The sequence below is a fragment of the Lipotes vexillifer genome, unplaced genomic scaffold (assembly GCF_000442215.2).
Source record: "Lipotes vexillifer unplaced genomic scaffold, Lipotes_vexillifer_v1.1 scaffold1639, whole genome shotgun sequence".
Lineage (NCBI taxonomy): Eukaryota > Metazoa > Chordata > Mammalia > Artiodactyla > Lipotidae > Lipotes > Lipotes vexillifer.
The window spans coordinates 363,078-381,222 of record NW_006782296.1 but is presented as its reverse complement, the minus strand read 5'-3'; the positions used below and the strand labels follow the sequence as shown (position 1 = coordinate 381,222).

General features: G+C 50.3%; 1 protein-coding gene across 1 annotated transcript in view; it reads right to left on the bottom strand.

Moving 5' to 3' along the window:
• Nucleotides 1-8,929, bottom strand: part of CD300LG (CD300 molecule like family member g) — a 9,145-nt gene extending 216 nt beyond the window's left edge. The window contains exons 1-7 of the mRNA XM_007455085.1: nucleotides 8,887-8,929; nucleotides 7,600-7,926; nucleotides 7,079-7,160; nucleotides 6,752-6,886; nucleotides 5,949-6,061; nucleotides 3,393-3,445; nucleotides 448-549 (exon numbers count right to left, since the gene is read on the bottom strand). Of these exons, the coding sequence (XP_007455147.1) occupies nucleotides 448-549; nucleotides 3,393-3,445; nucleotides 5,949-6,061; nucleotides 6,752-6,886; nucleotides 7,079-7,160; nucleotides 7,600-7,926; nucleotides 8,887-8,929 (855 nt within the window). The remainder of the gene's footprint in view (nucleotides 1-447; nucleotides 550-3,392; nucleotides 3,446-5,948; nucleotides 6,062-6,751; nucleotides 6,887-7,078; nucleotides 7,161-7,599; nucleotides 7,927-8,886) is intronic.
• Nucleotides 8,930-18,145: the final 9,216 nt, after the last annotated feature.

Genomic DNA, 18,145 nt, shown 5'->3' with positions numbered 1-18,145 from the left:
GGGGGGGGGGGGGGTGGTGGTCTCCAGGTAGCTGCTGGGTCCAGCCCAGCCTTTTCTGCACATTCTGGGCCTGTCCGTCTGGGGGGGCACAGGACTAACCACTCCTTTTTCCCAGAACCCCCAGGCTTTGATTCATTCCACCCTCCCCCCACACCAGGCCCCACTCCCATCAACCTCATGGCCTCCAGCCCGGTTCTGGCTGCAGACGTGGGAATCCTGCCAGCTCAGAACTCTTTAAGCTGTCACTCTCGCCATGCTATTCAAGAATTTTCTGGATCAGAAGAAATGAGGATGTGAGGTCAGGAGCCCTGGCTTCCTGGGTGAAATAGTCTAAGCTCTGGTTATGATGCGGAAGGTAGGCGGATGCTGAACCTCTCCCACTTCCTTGCATTGTCTGAGTGGAGCCAGGCTAGGTGGCTCCAGACCCCCAGAGCCCTCTGTCCACACCTGGCTCAGGCACCGGATCTCCACGTTGGGGCTGGCAGGAGGCCCAGTGGGCCCTGCAAGGTCGATCACAGCATACTCTGGGACCCTGCTGTTTCCCAGTGGCTAAAACACAGACTCAGTGAGAACAGCCTGTTCTTGGCAGCAGGGATGGTCCGCAAGCCAGAGCAGGAGGAGGGAAAGGCAGGGGGTGGATTTTGCTGAGTCAGTCCTTGCGGCCAATTCACTATGTCTCAGTGTGATCTCGGGCGAGCCACCTAACTTCTCTGAGGCCCAGTTTCCCAAGCTGTAAAACGGAGATGGAAAGTTTTCCCTTAGGGTTATAATAAATATTTCTGATAATGTTTTATCACTCAACAACTGGGAACTCCTGGAATGATTAATTTGTTTCCATGATTATTATTTCTATCCTTGAAGCAGGAAGAACGTGCAGGCTGCAGGTTCTTTGTAATAGGCCCAGAGAGAGCAAAGTTGGACACCTCAAAGATTCACCAAATAACAAACAGCACAGGAAGAATTCTTTAGGGATCATGGGTCTGAGCAATCCGTCCCTGATCAGATGAGAAAACCGAGGCCCAGGGAAGAGAGGTGGGTAGTCCAGAGCGAGTGCGGAAACCCGTCTCCTGGCCTGGGCTCAGCTGCCCCCGTGGTCCTCAGGTCAGAATGCCAGGCCCCTCCATCACCTGCTCCCTTGCCCAGCAGCTGAGCAGAGCGGAGGCTGGAGCTGGCCAAGGCCCCCAGCCATGTCTCCTAACAGCACAGCTGCCCTGAGGTGGCCCGGCCAGCAAACCCCTGGCCTGATAGGCACCGAAGCCAAGGAAAGGAGCTCCGATTTTCTGGATAACTACGAGGTGTCTCATCTCACTCGTTCCCAACCACAGTCTCGTGAGATGGGGAAGCCGAGACTCAGAGCGGTGATGTAACTTGCTGGAAGTCACACAGCTGGTGAGTGGCTGAGCTGGGCCGTGTATTCGTGATTCTTTGGTCTCAGACTCTTTCCTACACCATGCTGCCTTCCTGGTAGGGCGTCCTGCACACTTCTCTTTGTGGCAGTGTCCCTTGTCTACTAACTGGGCCCCTGCTTCTATCAATACCCTAGGTGTGGGAGATGGGGGCAGAGGCAGATGTTTGAGCCACCTCTGGTGACACCTTCAGTTTTACGGGGACAAGGTAAGAGTCGGAGCAGAATTCCTCAGGTGAGATGTGACTGGGGGGGATGAGGGCCTGAAGGAATAGGGGAGGGGGAGGGAGAATTCACAAATGCTGTCACTCACGGCCCTTGTGCCTGTGGGGAGGACATGGCAGAGCTGGAGTTGGACCAGAGAACTCCTGACATCAGGTCCATTTCCCATGAATCCCATACTGACAGCTTTCTGATTTGGTCGAAACCCAGCCACTGCTGACCACTGACCACCAACAGCTGCAGAAGTGTCACCTGTTCAAAGGTGACAGAATTTGAGGAAAGAACCTCAGGGGGCAGAGAGCAAACCACACATGTAGGCTGTGGCCAGGACCACTACCCTCTGTCCAGGGGGGCGTCTGCACCTCTCAACGGTCCCTCTGCCCACGCAGTGGACCCTGGGCTGTTCCAGCGAGCGTGGAGGCATTTTCTGGGTTGTTGACTATACGAGATCTATAAGAGAGCCTCTACTTCTAGGCCCTAGGAAAACGGCAGCAAGGCGTGGAGGTTCTCTCTCCGAGCCCAGCCCCTCTTCAGGAGTTGGGGGAGGGGTGAGCCTCAGGACACCGAGCCGGGAGGAGGGCCCTGGCAGTGGCCGCGGCAGCCCCTCCATCTGTTTCCATGACCTTTCCCTCACTCCTGTCCACCCCTTTGGTCTTGCTGAGCTTCCTAACAACAGCTGCTTCCTAAGTGAAGGAAGGCCCAGTACCCCATCCCACCGCAGCCCCTCCCTAGGGGGATCGGGCCTGTTTTGTCCCTGCTGGCGCCAGGAAAGAAGGCAATGGCAGCCCCCCTTTGCTGCTCCAGTGTTTAAGGGAATCAGGGTGGAGGCATCTCAGTAAACAGCTGAGGAAGGAGAGGCTCGGGCGGGGGTGTTGGCGAGGCAGATGAGGCTTCGGTTTCCTAAGCAGTGACTCTCCGTAGGAGTGGTGGTGTGGGAAGAGGGTCTCTCTTTGCAGGGGTCAGGGAAGGGCCCAGCAGCGGGCAGACTCAGGGCAGCTTCCTCTCTCCAGGATGATGGGCACAGGGACCCCCATTCTTTCTGTCGCCCGGTCTCCAGAGCACCACCCACAGCCCGAGTGTCAAGGCAGCTACACCACCTTGGTCTCAGAGCCAGCGAAAGCTCAGAGAAGGCTGTTATGGAAAGAGGAGAGATGGGAGTCGAGAGCTCTGGATGCTGCTCTCTATCTGGGCCACAGCCTGCTGTGTGACCTTGGGCAAGACTTTTTCCCTTTCTGGGCCTCAGTTCTCCCTTCTGCAAAAGCAGACTAGAGTCTTTTGGTAGTCACACTCTGGTGTGCTATCAGAATCCCCAGGGCAGCGTTTAAATTTCAGGTTCCTGGCCCCCACCCCAAGAGGTTCTGGCTGGGACCGATGTCGAGGAGAGTGTATTTCTAATAGCCCCCCCCCCACACACCCCAAGGTGTTCCGTAAGGGATTTTGCACTAAATTTAGAGAAAGGCTGGACTAGATGATATCAAAGCCCCCCTGTGGAGCCAGCTCCAATGTTCTCTGATTCTAAAAGGGGGGATGGGAAGAGGGCCTTAGGCCTGGAGCAGAGCCCCGCTGGCACCCGGTGGGAAGTCTGGGTGAGAAGGGCAGCCTGAAGGGCTGATCTCGGGGCTCACACAGATGCCCTGGATGTGGGAAGCAAGTCCTGCCTTGAGGTCAGCCGTGGAGGACCAGGGACCTCTCCGGCAGGGAGCCGGAGAGGCAGGGCCTGGGGGACCCAGAGGGATCTGAGCTTGGGCTTTGCTTCCTTCCTTACCAAGTGGGAGAGATGGACCATCTCCTTCCTCTGTGTCTCCGTGGCCAGTTGAGCTGAAAGAGACCAGAATTGTTAAGGGAACCATTGACTGAAACCGCCCACCCTGGCCAGGCCTGTTAGTAACCACTTGCACGAGTTATCTTAAACAGGAAGTCCTGGTAAGGAATGCGGAACTAACAAGCTACCACCAACCGGAAGAATTCGGGAAAAGTCGAAAGGAGAGAGGAGACTCCAGTCCGTATGTCCTACCAACCTCCCAGAATCCTCGCTGGAATCCATCTTGAGTGAGTGATGCGTGGGCCACCAGAAAGGACCCTGAGTCAGAATGATTGGCCAGAGACAACCCGGAAACTAACCCCATTACCATAAAACCTGAGACTGCGAGCCACGTGGCAGAGCAGTTCTCCTGGGTTCCCTTACCCTCCTGCCCTCCGCCCGGGCGCCCCTTCCCAATAAAGTCTCTTGCTTTGTCAGCATGTGTGTCTCCTCAGACAATTCATTTCCGAGTGTTAGACAAGAGCCCACTCTCGGGCCCAGGAAGGGGTCCCCCTTCCTGCAACAGAAGGAGCACCTTGAAGCCAGGAGTAGCCAGGAGTAGCCTGCAGCTGCTCCCACATAAGTGGACTGGGTTCCTTGCACCTGGGGCTTCCCAGAGGGAGCTGGCAAGCAGATTGGGCCGAGAACTCCAGCACCTCGGCAATGACCTGGACTTTTGAGATTGGTACATGGAAATCCCCTCGCGTGGGCCAGAAACTGGCTAGGGAAGTGATCCTGTATGCCAAGGTCATTGCTTCTTAAATCTCAGTGTGTGTACCGGACCTTGGGAAATTTTACTCAAATGCAGATTCTAATTCAGTAGGCTGAGGTTGGGGACTGAGAGTCTGAGTTGCTAACAGGCTACCAGGGGATGTTGCTGCTGCCAGCTGGGGACCACAATTAGAGAGGCAAAGTGCTAAGAGGCTCTGAGGTTGTGATGGGAACGTTCTCACCCTGTGTGCTCCTCCCGACTCCTCTGAGGGGGCCTAGGGACGTGGGCAAAGCTGACATTTCTTCCTGGGGGCCACACAGAGGGGAGTCACGTAGCAGGCCCAGCGTTCCCCACCATGGCCACCAGCGCTGGGACAACATTGCCAATTTGCAAATTTGGCTTCCTGGTTCTACCGCTTTCCAGCTATACAAACACAGGGCAAGTTGCTTAACCACTCTGTGCCTCAGTTTCTTGCCCTGTAAATTGGGGGTATTTGTAGGTGTTGAATACGTAGTTCCTAACTCAACAGTATTGAGGAGATTAAAGGAGATAAAAAGAACATAAGCCACACCACTGTGCCAGGCACAAGGCAGCTCCCATTACTGTTATTGTGGTTAAACCCTCTTAATCTGTGCTATCCACCACGGGAGGTACACACGGCCATTGAGCACCAGAAATGTGACTACTCTGAATTACACTGGGGTTGAAAGACTCAACTGGAAAAAATGAATGTAGAATGTGTGTCATTAGTATCTTTTTTAAAAAAATAAATTTATTCATTTATTTACTTATTTTTGGCTGCATTGGATCTTCGTTGCTGCACGCGGCCTTTCTCTAGTTGCAGTGAGTGGGGGCTACTCTTGGTTGTGGTGTGCAGGCTTCTCATTGCAGTGGCTTCTCTTGTTGCGGAGCATGGGCTCTAGGTGCACAGGCTTCAGTAGTTGTGGCACATGGGCTCAATAGTTGTGGCTTGCAGGCTCTAGAGCGCAGGCTCAGTAGTTGTGGCACACGGGCTTAGTTGCTCCGCGGCATGTGGGATCTTCCTGGACCAGGGCTCGAACCCGTGTCCCCTGCATTGGCAGGCAGATTCTTAACCACTGCACCACCAGGGAAGTCCTCATTAGTATCTTTATATTGATTCCATGTTGAAATGATAATGTTTTGGATATATCATGTTAAATAAAGTGTATCGTTAGAATTAACTTCACTAGTTTCTTCTTTTTCTCATGTGACTATTAGGGAATTTTAAATCACACGTGTGGCTTCTATTCTATTTCTGTTGGGCATATATCTGAGGAAGCTGAGGCTCAGGGAAGTTAGATGACTTACCCAAGGTCACACAGCTAAAAAGTGGCAGAGCTGGAATTTGAAGCCAAGTCTTGAAAGGAGCTGAGCACCTCTAGAGACCCAGCGGCAGGTGCGGGGCCATAACGCACATCCTGCTCAAGTTCAAGTGCTCAGGCCTGCACTTCCCCCTGTAATCAGTCCTCGTACAAGAAGTAGAACCTACAGAGACTGGACATGGATTCACTGGGATCAACAGGGAGAGAAGTGGCTGATAAGCTTGGTCGGACAGACCAGAGCAAGATAAGAGCCCCCCAGCCTCTTGCTCCCCAATTTGAATTGCTTGTGCTTAGTGTGGACGGCCCTGAGGGTCCCTCAGAAAAGAGGAGCAGGGCTCCTGATGCCCACGTCTTGGACGCATACGCCGAGGCCCGCGAGGTCTCTCTGGGGCGGTGGTGGGGACTGTGGGTCTCAGCGAGGCCCCTGGCTGACAGTCTCTCACCCCTCCCATCTATACTGCTCACCTTTCTTCCTCCACTGGAGCACGTAGCTGCCGAGGGCGGCCAGGCCTGTGGCCAGCAGAAGGGCCAGCAGCACCAGGACTGGGGCCAGCATGCGGGTCATCGGGATGGACACCCTGCGGACGAGATGGAAGGAGCCTGGTGGCTGTCATCAGATGTCGGCAGCACACTGGGCATTCTTATTCTGAGTCCCAGTCATATCCCTCATCTCTCCCAAGGAGGTCAGAGGGTACCAGGGACCACAACATCTGGTTAGTCCCAATGGAAGGGACCTCAGCCCCCTTCGCCAGCCCCAGGAGGCACTTTCAGCTGGGTCTGAACCTGTGAGTAGTTACCTGGCCACCAGCAATGGAGGGCAGTTATATATAAAGACCCAAGAGCCAGTCCTTCAGGCTGGGATTCCAGTTGGGTAAGAAACATCACATGGTTTGGTTGTACAGTTTTCTGCTTAGCACAGGGCCCAGTGTAAAGTGCACAAACAAGAACTACTGAACTGGGGTGGCTGTTCCTGAAGCCAGGGAGGGAGCGAGGTGGGGACTGGGGCCATGACGGATCCTTCACCTTGGGCGGGCCTGCATGTCCAAGGCAAAAGGGCTGCTGGCCCCCGTAATGTAGGTGGTTCACTGCTCCAGGGCCCTGCTGGGTAGGGGGTGGGATGGGGGCTGAATCTGCCCTCTCTGCATGTCTGCGGCCACGACAAGAAGCTGTGTTCTCCCAGAGGAAGGAGTATTGTGTTCTTATTCGCTCAGGGGCACCTAATGGTTTAGCGATGACCTGAAAAGGTGGCCTTGGTTGGAGCTGCTCACCTGGTCTTGGAGCTGCTTCCGATGGGGACAAAACTGGTGTCCTCTGTTGAGGTAGAGTCCAGCCGTGTGGCTTGGCGGGAGATCCCTGCAGGAGGAGAGGTTGCTGGGTGAGGAGAGGTCCTTGCATATGGAGAGGTCCTTGCATATGGAGAGGTCCTTGCATATGGAGAGGTCCTTGCATATGGAGAGGTCCTTGCATATGGAGAGGTCCTTGCATATGGAGAGGTCCTTGCATATGGAGAGGTCCTTGCATATGGAGAGGTCCTTGCATATGGAGAGGTCCTTGCATATGGAGAGGTCCTTGCATATGGAGAGGTCCTTGCATATGGAGAGGTCCTTGCATATGGAGAGGTCCTTGCATATGGAGAGGTCCCTGCGTACGGAGAGGTTGCTGGGTGAGGAGAGGTCCCTGCATACGGAGAGGTTGCTGCATGCTTGTATGGGGAGGTCCCTGTGAATGGAGAGGCCTCTGCCCCTGTCTTCCCCAGCTTGGCTGTGGTGACTGTCAGGTGGAGACCAGCAGAAGCTACAAGTCCAAAAGCAATGCCTCAGCACCTTCCCTGATCCTTGATTCCCAGCATTCCCAGACCTCTGACCCTTGACCCCTGAACCCTAATCTCCCCAGGACCAATTTCTCAGAACTTCCCCAGCTACACCTCAAACAGAGGCCTTGAGGAAGCCATTTTGAGCAAGCAGGTCATATCTCAGGAACACCCCAAACCTGTGCGTGGCTCTCAGCTCCCCCCGATTTGAGCTGCAGCCTGTCCTTTATTGTGGGGAGGTGCCATCCTCCAGCCCCCACCTCCATGACCCTGAACCCCTCCCAGGGAAGGAGGGACATTGGTTACCTGGAAAGACGAGCAAGGAAACCGGGAAAGTCTTATCGAGGCCCACTCTTTGGACCCCACACCAGTACTGCCCCACGTCCTTCAGAGTGAGGCCCCTCAGGGTGACCTCAAACCTGAGCTTCCGGGGGTTGTCGTGGACGGTCACCCTGCCTTGCTGGCCATCTTCTCCAGAGTAGACAGTCCCAGAGCAGCGGGAGATCAAGAACCCGCTCTCCCTGCACCAGTATTTCCTGTACTCCTTCAGCTCTTCCCCATAGGTGCACTGCAGGGACACGGTGTCACCTTCAAAGCCGCTGATCTCCTTCGGGCCCACCAGGGTTCCATAACCTGAAACCACAGCAGGGGTGAAGGGTGGAATTCCCTGATTCAAGTACCAGGATCAAGACCAGAAGGCTTTCCTCAGTCACTCCCTTCTTGGGGCAGCCCTGGTAGGAGCTGGAACTCCACTCTGCCACCGAGGGGTCTTGGGACAGGACTGTTTCTGTTTCCCTAAACCTGGCATATTGAAGGCTGGTAGCGGGGGGGAAGATCTAGATTCATACAGCCCAGAGTTTGAATCCCAGCACTGCCACTTAGTAGCTGTGTGGCCCTGGGGAAATTGCTTGACCCCTCTGAGTTTTCTCACCTATAGATGATGACAATGTCCTATTTCATTGAATTGAGATGCTATCATATGTAAGAGTCACCATAATTTTATAAAACATTAAGAAAAAAACACTGTCATTTGAACAACTGACATCATTATAAGATGCATCCTAATTTTTTATGTTAAAAGGTTAATAAACAAAAGAAAGAAAAACAAAGAAAAGCAGGCTTGTGAATTGATGAAACAGGATAATTTATCTCTCGGGGCTGTTGTGAGTGGTACAGCAGAGGTTCAAGAAATATTTGCTGAGTTTAATGTGGCAACATTAAATAAGGGGTGTCTTGTCTGTCCCCAGGCTGGCACAGAGTCAGGAAATGAAGACAAAAGAGGTAAAGGTACTCTCACAGCCACTTGGACATGAAGGGTCTGGAGCCCACAGGTCTGGGGGAAGACCTGGCTCTGGGTTCCAGAAACAGCAAGTGCCCGCACCCTCTGAGGGCTGAGGACAAATGGGGAGGGGTGAAGCCTGGAAGGATCAGGCGGCTGGGCTGGGTCACCCCCACAAGGAAATGTAGGTTCAGTGGGTCCCTCTCTTGCAGACCCAACAGGCAATAAGAATAAGCAATAAGGACATTGGGGATAAGCCCCACATCCCTCCATCCCCACCCCCCCCATCTCACCATCCCCGCTCCCCATCTCACCTGGGAGCACGAGGCAGCCCCACAGCAGGACGAGGGCCCGCATGGTGAGCGCTGGCCAAGCGGGAGTGCACGCCAGGAGCTGGGAGTTCCTCTCCGGGCCACAAGTGACTTTAACTTCCTCCAGAGGCGAGATCGGGAGAACTAAGGGAGGGGAGGGGCCGTGTGGCTCCCCCAACTGGGGGAGGCGCCTCTGCTGTTCCCTTCAGTACTTACCCTTGGTTCACGGCGACCCGCACCCAAAAACCCACCGAGCGCTTCTCCTAAACCCATTCCCTTTCAGGGGGTCTTAACCATGCCCCCGGCCGCGCACCCCAGAGGGCCTGTGTGTAGAATTCAAGGAGTCCATGAATCTGGGTGGGGAAATAGTACATCTTGACTTTTCACTAACCTTTACGTAACATTTATCTTTCCTTATATGATGAGTAGTGTTCGTAGTGCCGTGACTGTCACCAATTAAAAATCACAGACACTAGCAGTTCAAGTTGTCACCGATAGCTTGAAATACTGTGTACGCACCTCACTACTTGGAAAATCATTAGTTATTAGATCTGCCACTGGAGTTGTTATTTAAAGTGCTAATTTAAAAAAGCACATTTATTACAGTATTACACAATTATATTTTGATAACCACTTCATTTATTATTGGTTTTCTTTTAAGCATGTGTATAGTATTTTATACGTTTTAAAAGACCATTATTCTGAGGCGTGGCGCATAAGCTTCACCAGACTGCCAAGTGGCCGATGGTACAGAAGTTACAGGGTCCACAGGCAGCGTCCATTGCTTCTCAGCATCGCCTCCCGGAGGGCGCAGTACCGCCCTGGGCCACGGGGCGGCGGTGCAGGCGGAGGGTGAGGGAAGCTGTCCGGCTGGGCTGAACCGGGTACCTGGAGCCACCAGCAGGCCGAGCACAAAGGCTGGGGAGCCGCGCTGAGGTGTCTTGCCTTTTAAAAAGTTAATTAGCGGCTTCCCACCGCTGAACTGAATCCTTCTTGAAAGGAACGGAACAAACACGCGCACTAGAGGGAGCCCTGACATACCGTTTTTCCAAAATAGTTCTGTTGTTTGTTTTTTCTGATTGCAAAGGTCACACAGGTTGCAAGCAAAATTTTACAAGGTGCAGATATATTATTAAAAAAATGGTAACGTTTCCCGTTATTCTCCCCCTCTCTTAGAAAACCACTGTTAATATTTTGGCACATATACTTCTACATGTACAGGTGGAATTTTTACCCACTTGCTGGGCTAATATTTGAAGCATTAACTCAGTGGTTCTGGGAGGGGAGATTGTGTGTGTGTGTGTGTGTGTGTGTGTGTGTGTGAGTGATGTGGGAGATATGTTTGAATTTCACAATGTTGGCTGCTTGGGGGGCGCTGCTGGCATTCAATTGGCAGGGACAGGGGTTCACATGAGTGAAAACTGTTATCATCTCAGACTACAAAAGGTAACCACAGTTGTTTTTTTTAAATTAATTTAGGCTGTGTTGGGTCTTCGTTGCTGTGCGCGGGCTTTCTCTAGTTGTGGCGGGCGGGGGCTACTCTTCGTTGTGGCCCACGGGCTTCTCCTTGCATCGGCTTCTCTTGTTGCGGAGCACAGACTCCAGGCACACGGGCTTCAGTAGTTGTGGCACATGGGCTCCGTAGTTGTGGTTCTTGGGCTCTAGAGCGCAGGCTCAGTAGTTGTGGCGCATGGGCTTAGTTGCTCCATGGCACGTGGGATCTTCCCGGACGAGGGTTCGAACCTGTGTTCCCTGCATTGGCAGGCGGATTCTTAACCACTGCACCACCAGGGAAGTCCCAGTAATCACAGTTTTAAAAACACAGATTAAAATAATGTTTATTCTAGTGTTTAATAGTATATCTCTGCTCTTTTATTTTTTGGTTCTTATACAGAATAATTTCTGATCTTCTTGCTTTCTTAAATCCTAACTTATTTGTTATAAGCAGGGGCAAGCATCTGATACTATATTGTGTTTTCTAGTGTCATGAGGCCTCAGCATCGACACTTTGAGTATGTGTTATTTGGTTACAAATCATTTTCCTCCGATTTTTTCACCCTCTATTATAGCTCAGGCACTATATTGTGATTTTTAAAAATTGAGTATGTGAGAAGGCATATTAGTGATGATTGCCATTTTGGGAGAGTAAAGGAAGCGTTACGCCAATTTTTATTTTTATGAAGAGGATGTGGGGTGTACTGTGCATCACCCCTGATGCCTTCATGTGTATTGTGAGGTCCTTTTCCTCCACCCCCGTCAGCCCCACACCTAGCCAGGAGTGAGGTTTGAAGACTCCGTAAGAAATAGATCCTCCAGGCACTTCCCTGGTGGCGCAGTGGTTAAGAATCCGCCTGCTAATGCAGTGATCGATCCCTGGGCCGGGAAGATCCCACATGCCGCGGAGCAACAAAGCCCGTGCATCACAACTACGGAGGCTGCGCTCTAGAGCCCTCCAGCCACAACTACTGAGCCCACGTGCCACAACTACTGAAGCCCGTGCACCTAGAGCCCATGCTCCGCAACAAGAGAAGCCACTGCAATGAGAAGCCCATGTACCGCCACAAAGAGTAGCCCCCGCTCGCCGCAACTAGAGAAAGCCCACGCGCAGCAACGAAGACCCAACGCGGCCAAAAAAAAAAAAAAAAGAAAAGAAATAGATCCTCCAGGCCCAGAAGTGGTGCAAGAGCTGGGAAGAAGGCCCTGGAGTGAGGCACTGGTCTGGGCCCTGCACCTGGTCCTGCCCCAAGGTGTGTGTGGGGCAATGGATAGAAACCCCCCTATACAGAGTAGGTTTGGAGATCTGAGAGGAGAGGACACTTGTGTCCTGCTTCCTACCTGAAGCACTGGGAGGTGCCCTGCCATCATAGGATGGGAGAGCAGGGAAACAACAAGGTTGCTGGGCCAATGGGCTTGCGGCAGCCTCACCACATCCTCGTGACATCCATGTGCCCAAGAGTGGCTTGGCCATGCCTGATGGTGCCATGGCTGGGATGAGGGGATGGGGCAGCCAACATGGGGAGGAGGAAACAGCCACACTGGAGCCCACGGGAAATCGGAGAGCCCAGAGCTGCTAGCACAGGCAGACAATGAGGAAGGCTGCCCCCTGGTGCTCTAGGCCCTGATGGTAAGCAAAGACCTCCAGGATTTAGAGTCCTTTAGGGAGAAAGAAGGAGCAGAGAAAAGCCTAAAGAGACTGAGTTTGCTCTGAGTCACCTGAGATAACCCGGGCTGAAACTAAGTCCCAGCTGCGGGGAAGGGTTTAGAAAGGGCTGTTGGCAGGACAGAAAAAATCTGGCCCCAAAAGGGCCTAGCTTGATAGGTGCCACTTTGTCACCCCCATCCATTCCCCCCCTGTTTGGACTTGCTCGAACAAAGTCACTTCTGCTGATCTAAGATGGTCATTTGTTCCGCTTAGATTAGGGTTTCCCAATATCAGCACTGTTGACATTTGGGGACCGATAATTCTTTGCTGTGGGGAGTTGTCCTGTGTGTAGCAGCATCTCTAGCCATTACCCGCTAGTCTCCTCACTGCCCCCCAAATACAGGCAATCAAAAATCTCTCTACGGCTTCCCTGGTGACGCAGTGGTTGAGAGTCTGCCTGCCAATGCAGGGGACACGGGTTTGTGCCCTGGTCCGGCAAGATGCCACATGCCGCGGAGCGGCTGGGCCCGTGAGCCATGGCCGCTGAGCCTGCGCGTCCAGAGCCTGTGCTCCGCAATGGGAGAGGCCACAACAGTGAGAGGCCCGCGTACCGCAAAAAAAAAAAAAAAAAAAAAAAAAACCCCAAAAAACTCTCTAGATGTTGTCAAATATTTCCCTGGGAGGCAAAATTACTCTGGGTTGAGAACCACTGCCTTAGATGATGCATGAACCTTTGGGGGAAAAAACAGTGTAAGTTGTGTTTACATAGGTACAGTAACCAGGTTTTGGATGTAGGAGAGTGAGCTTTCTACTCCTGAACCTCAGAGTTAGGCACACTATGCATTCACAGGCAGTGCAGAACACACAGTCTCTGCAGGCGAGCCAGCTCCCAGGAGGAAGGGAAGTAAAAAGGGCTGGGTGACACATGCCTTGTTCCTCCTTCCAGTTCATCAATCAAATAAGTAAAGGTGTGGGGAGAGACCAAGAGTGTTACACCCAGCAAAGATGGGTGAGCCCAAAGCTGGAAAGAACCTGGATCCCTGAGTCACCACTTGGAAGAGAGCTGACTCTCTTCCATGCCAGCAGCAGACTTGCCTTTATGAGCGAGGGAGGCTTTTATGTGTTTAGCCACTGAGATTTTGTTTTTAAGATTTATTTATTTACTTATAATTTTGGCTGCTTCAGGTCTTAGTTGTGGCACATGGGCCCTTCATTGCAGAGTGCGAGCTTCTCTCTAGTTGTGGTGTGCAGGTTTTTTCTTCTCTAGTTGTGGCAAACAGACTCCAGGGCATGCGAGCTCGGTAGTTGAGACGTGTGGGCTTAGTTGCCCCACAGCATGTGGGATCTTAGTTCCCTGACCAAGGATCAAACCCGCGTCCCCTGCATTGTAAAGTGGATTCTTTACCACTGGACCAACTGGGAAGTCCCTAGCCACTGAGATTTTGCAGTTTGTTTGTTTCTGGGGCATAGCCTGAGCCAACACAAAGTTTTTTGTTTTCTCACATACATTTCATCCTATATTCCACTTACAGCTCCCCCATCCCCAGCCAATGGCAAACTCAATTGTTCAACTTCCTCCACTATACAAGTCTGAAAACCGCTTTCGAGATTTTTATGTTGACTGTTTAAAGGATTTTTTGAAAAAATTTCTAGGAATGCCACTGAAACAATGGGGGAGGGCAGCAATGTAAGACGAAGTAAATAGGACCATCCTCCCTCAGAAGCTGGATGAAATAGACATATATTTTAAAATATTCTCAAAAACATTTAAGGCTAACTGCAATGTGGTGCCTTGGATTGGATCCCAGAACAGAAAAAGGATATTAGAAAAACTAGCAAAATACTAAGAAAGTCTGGAGTTTAGTTAATAGTAATATACCAATGTTAATTTCTTAGACGTGACCAATGTACATGGTTATGTAAGATGTTAACATTAGGGGAAACAGACAGAGTGAAGGGTATTCAGAGGCTTTCTGTACTAATTTTGCAACTTTTCTGTAACTCTAAAATTATTCCCTAACATAAAGTTTATTTTTAAAAAAAGCAGTGAAGAGCTCACAAGAGTGGGAAGGATTACCCGGCTGAGGTCTGCAAGTAAAACCCCAGAAAGATGAACTGAGTAGGCAAGGTCCCTTTGTCCTTGGGAGCATTTACTGATTCAGAGGAAGCAACTAAGGGGGGCCCTCCAAGGGTGAGAAATCTGGTATATATGTAATTTTTTATCACCTTAGGCTAGGACTCCAAAGAGCTGCACCTTGGGAGAAGGGTGAGTTGCAAATAAACCAAGCCACATGGACTTCACTCAGCTTCCTGTCTTTTGGGTGTCCCAGGAAACCTCAAACTTTGAACTTGAATTTTAAATGGTCTTGGTCCGACAAGAGCTTAATCTCCAAAATGTACAAACAGCTCATACAACTCAACAACAAAAAAATAAAGAACCTGATCAAAAAATGGGCAGAAGCCCTTAATAGACATTTCTCCAAAGAAGACCTACAGATGGCCAGTAGGCACGTGAAAAAATGCTCAGCATCACTAATTATTAGAGAAATGCAAATCAAAACTACAATGAGCCATGGCCACTGAGCCTGCGTGTCCGGAGCCTGTGCTCCGCAACGGGAGAGGCCACAACAGTGAGAGGCCTGCGTACCACAAAAAAAAAAAAAAAAAAAAAAAAATCATAAAAAAAGATAAAATTGAGTGAAAGAAGCCAGGCATATAAAAGACTGATTCCATTTAGATGAAATTTAAAGACAGACCCAACGAAATGGCATTGTATTGTGATATATATACTTAGAGGGTAAAACCAGAAAGCAGAAGTGATTCCTATAAAAGTCAGGGTAGCGGATGTCTTTGTGGGAAGATGTTGTGCTCTCAGGGGTCACATGGGGGCTTCTGGGGCTGGAAGGGTTTATTTCTTCATTGGGGTGGTGGCTACCCAGGTGTTCGTTTTTTATTAATTTGTGAAGTTGTCTTGTTTATGCCCTTTCCTGCGAGCATATTTTATATCACAGATCTAAACTTTCTTTTTGAGATGGAGTAACAGAAACAACAAACAGGAAAAGTTATCAGAAATCTCAAAAAACAAAACAAAACAAAAACAAAAACCCAAGGTTACAGTACTTTCCCTAGTTCTCACTGAGATGTAAAGAGGTTGAGCCCGCCCTTTCTTCAGACCCTCTGACTCACTCTCTTTGTCTGGGAGTGAGCCCATTTCTCCTCTTGGAATTATTCTTCTTTCTCTTCGGTGTCTGGGCTGAGTGCCAAACCAAACGATGCAGACCTGTAGCCTGAAGCAGAGATTCTGGCACCTCTAGGAGGATAAAGGACTATTGACATTCTATCTTTGCCAGAGCATGCCTCCTCTACCTCCTCTCCCTGCAACGATGGACCCCCAAGTCATTCATTCCTCTGGCCTCAAGCTCATCTTTCTATTCCATCTGTGGCTGCTCTGGCTGGAGCACCATGACCAAGGTCTGGGTGGGTGAGGTGACCCTGCCTGGGCTTCCAGCCATCTTGGCCAACGCCGCCCTGAGTTATCTTCTCTGTCCTGGGGTTCAGCCCTCTCCTCAGCTCTCCAGCTCTAAACTCTCATTCATCCAAACATCTAACACTATGTTAGTTTCAGGTGCACAACACAGGGATTTGATATTTCCATACATTGCAAAATGATCACCACAATAAGTCTAGTTACCATCTGTCACCATAAAAAGTTACTACAATATTATTGACTATATTCCCCATGCTGTACATTTCATCTCCCTGACTCATTTATTTTTGTACCTGGAAGTTTATACCTCTTAATCTCCTTCACCTATTTCATTCATTTCCCCACCCTCTCCCCTCTGGCAATCACCTGTTTGTTCTCTGTATCTATGAGTCTTTTTCTGTTTTAGGTTTGTTCTTATGTTTTGTTTGTTAGATTCCACATTCGAGTGAAATAATATAGTATTTGTTTTTGTCTGACTTATTTAACTTAGCATAATACCCTCTAGGTCCATCCATATTGTTGTAAATAGCAAGATTTCATTCTCTTTTATGGCTGAGTAGTATTCCATTGTATATATATATACCACATCTTCTTATATCCTTTCATCTATTGATGGACACTTAGATTGCTTCTATATCTTGACTGTTGTAAATAATGTTGCATTGAATATAGGGGTGCATATATCTTTTTGAATTAGTGTTTTTTTTCTTCTTCAGAAAAATACCCAGGAGTAGAGCTGCTGGATTGTATGGTAGTTCTATTTTTACATTTTTGAGGAACCTCCATACTGTTCTCCATACCAGTTGCACCAATTCTCATTCTCGCTAACAGTGCATGAAGTTTCCCTTTTCTCTACATCCTTGCCAGCACTTGTTGTTTGTTGTCTTTTTGATAGAAGCCATTCTCACAGATGTGAGGTGATATCTCATTGTAGTTTTTTGTTTGTTTTTGTTTTTTTTTTTTGCGGTACGCGGGCCTCTCACTGCTGTGGCCTCTCCAGTTGGAGAGCACAGGCTCCGGACGCAGGCTCAGCGGCCATGGCTCATGGGCCCAGCCGCTCTGCGGCACGTGGGATCCTCCCGGACCGGGGCACGAACCCGTGTCCCCTGTATCGGCAGGCGGACTCTCAACCACCGCGCCACCAGGGAAGCCCCCGCCCCATTTCTTTGTTCTTAATGACATGAGTGTACTTCATTCATCCTCCACACGGTCAGTATAGTGTTACAATATCAAATTAAGATGAGGACACAGAAGCTCTTGACCAGAAGTTAAAGGTGAAGGGGCAAGTCTGCATATTACCCAGGGTCCCTACAGAAGACACATAGGTCCGTTGGCAGGATTAAGGGAATGAGGTGAGTCACCCAGGGGTCTGTGACAGTGGGAAACTCTTGCCTTTTACCTTGGCCAAAAAGGGACGATGGGAGGGAGCTGTGTGGGCAAGCCTGGACAGCTGGAGGTGTGGCAAAGGAGGGGAACAGTCCCTGACCTCTCTCTCCTCCCTCCTGCCAGTTTCCTGCTGTGGCTCCCACTGGCCAAATCCAACTGGAAGTCCAAAGTAAAGGACACACAATCCATCAGTGTCAGTCTCCAAGGACACAAAGCAAAACAGAGTAGGATAGAGAAAGAATCGGGGGCGGGGTGTGGAGGGAGGTACATGGAAAATACCCAGCACGGTCTGATGCCCATAATCCTAAGATGTGGCTGACGTCCTCAGCACAGTCTCTGCATTTCTGTATGATTTTCTAAAACCAGAGAACAGCAGCCCAAGAGCTGTGCTTGGGTGGCCAATCGAACACCTGAAAAGAATCTGTTTTTTCAATTTTCCAAAGAAATTAAGAAATTTCCATCATCTTCCCCAAGGCTGTGATGTCAGACTGTTTTAGTCTCAGCTCAGCTACTTGAAACACTGTCACGTATTTCTGTAAACTTGAACCATGGGAGTTCCGCTTTCACGGTTTCAATATACAGTCTAGAGGCAAAGACTGTGTCGATATGTCACAGATGTCCTGACACAGGATGCACTGCCACCCGGCCCGGATGAGGAGCCAGCGGGCCCTGCCAGAGCCAGCTGACCTCATTTGGCAAAGCTGGCTTTGGGGGATTTTATTTTAAAACCTGAATATTTATACAGTTTGCATTCTTAGGGAGGTGAGAAATTCTGTGAAACTTCAGGAGCTCTCATTTGCTTTAGCTTTTTGCTAAGAGAAACCAGGCGGCCTGGCTGAGGGGACCTAGCTGACTTGGCTTAGCTGAACCATACCTGTTGTTATTAAACACAGAGCAGAGTTATTTGAAGTTCAATTTCTACGTTAAACATAATAATTTTGCTCTGTTTGGATTCCTGAGGGCTCTTTGGATTCTGTAATTTATTTCATTGTTCTGATGCTGCGCCTCCCCCAACCCGCTTGTATTCCAGACTCTTCGGCCCCTATGGTCCCTTTCAAACTGAACTTTGTATGTGGCGTAGGGTAGGGATTGACCCCCCCTCCCCCCCCACCCCAGAATATCTACTTTTTCCAGCACACTGGTTGGTGCCCTCATCAAAAATCATCTGACCCTATATCAGATGACTCTTGATATCTCTCTAACTCTAAGCACCCCTGGTAAAAATGTGTCTCATTTAGGCTTTCCCT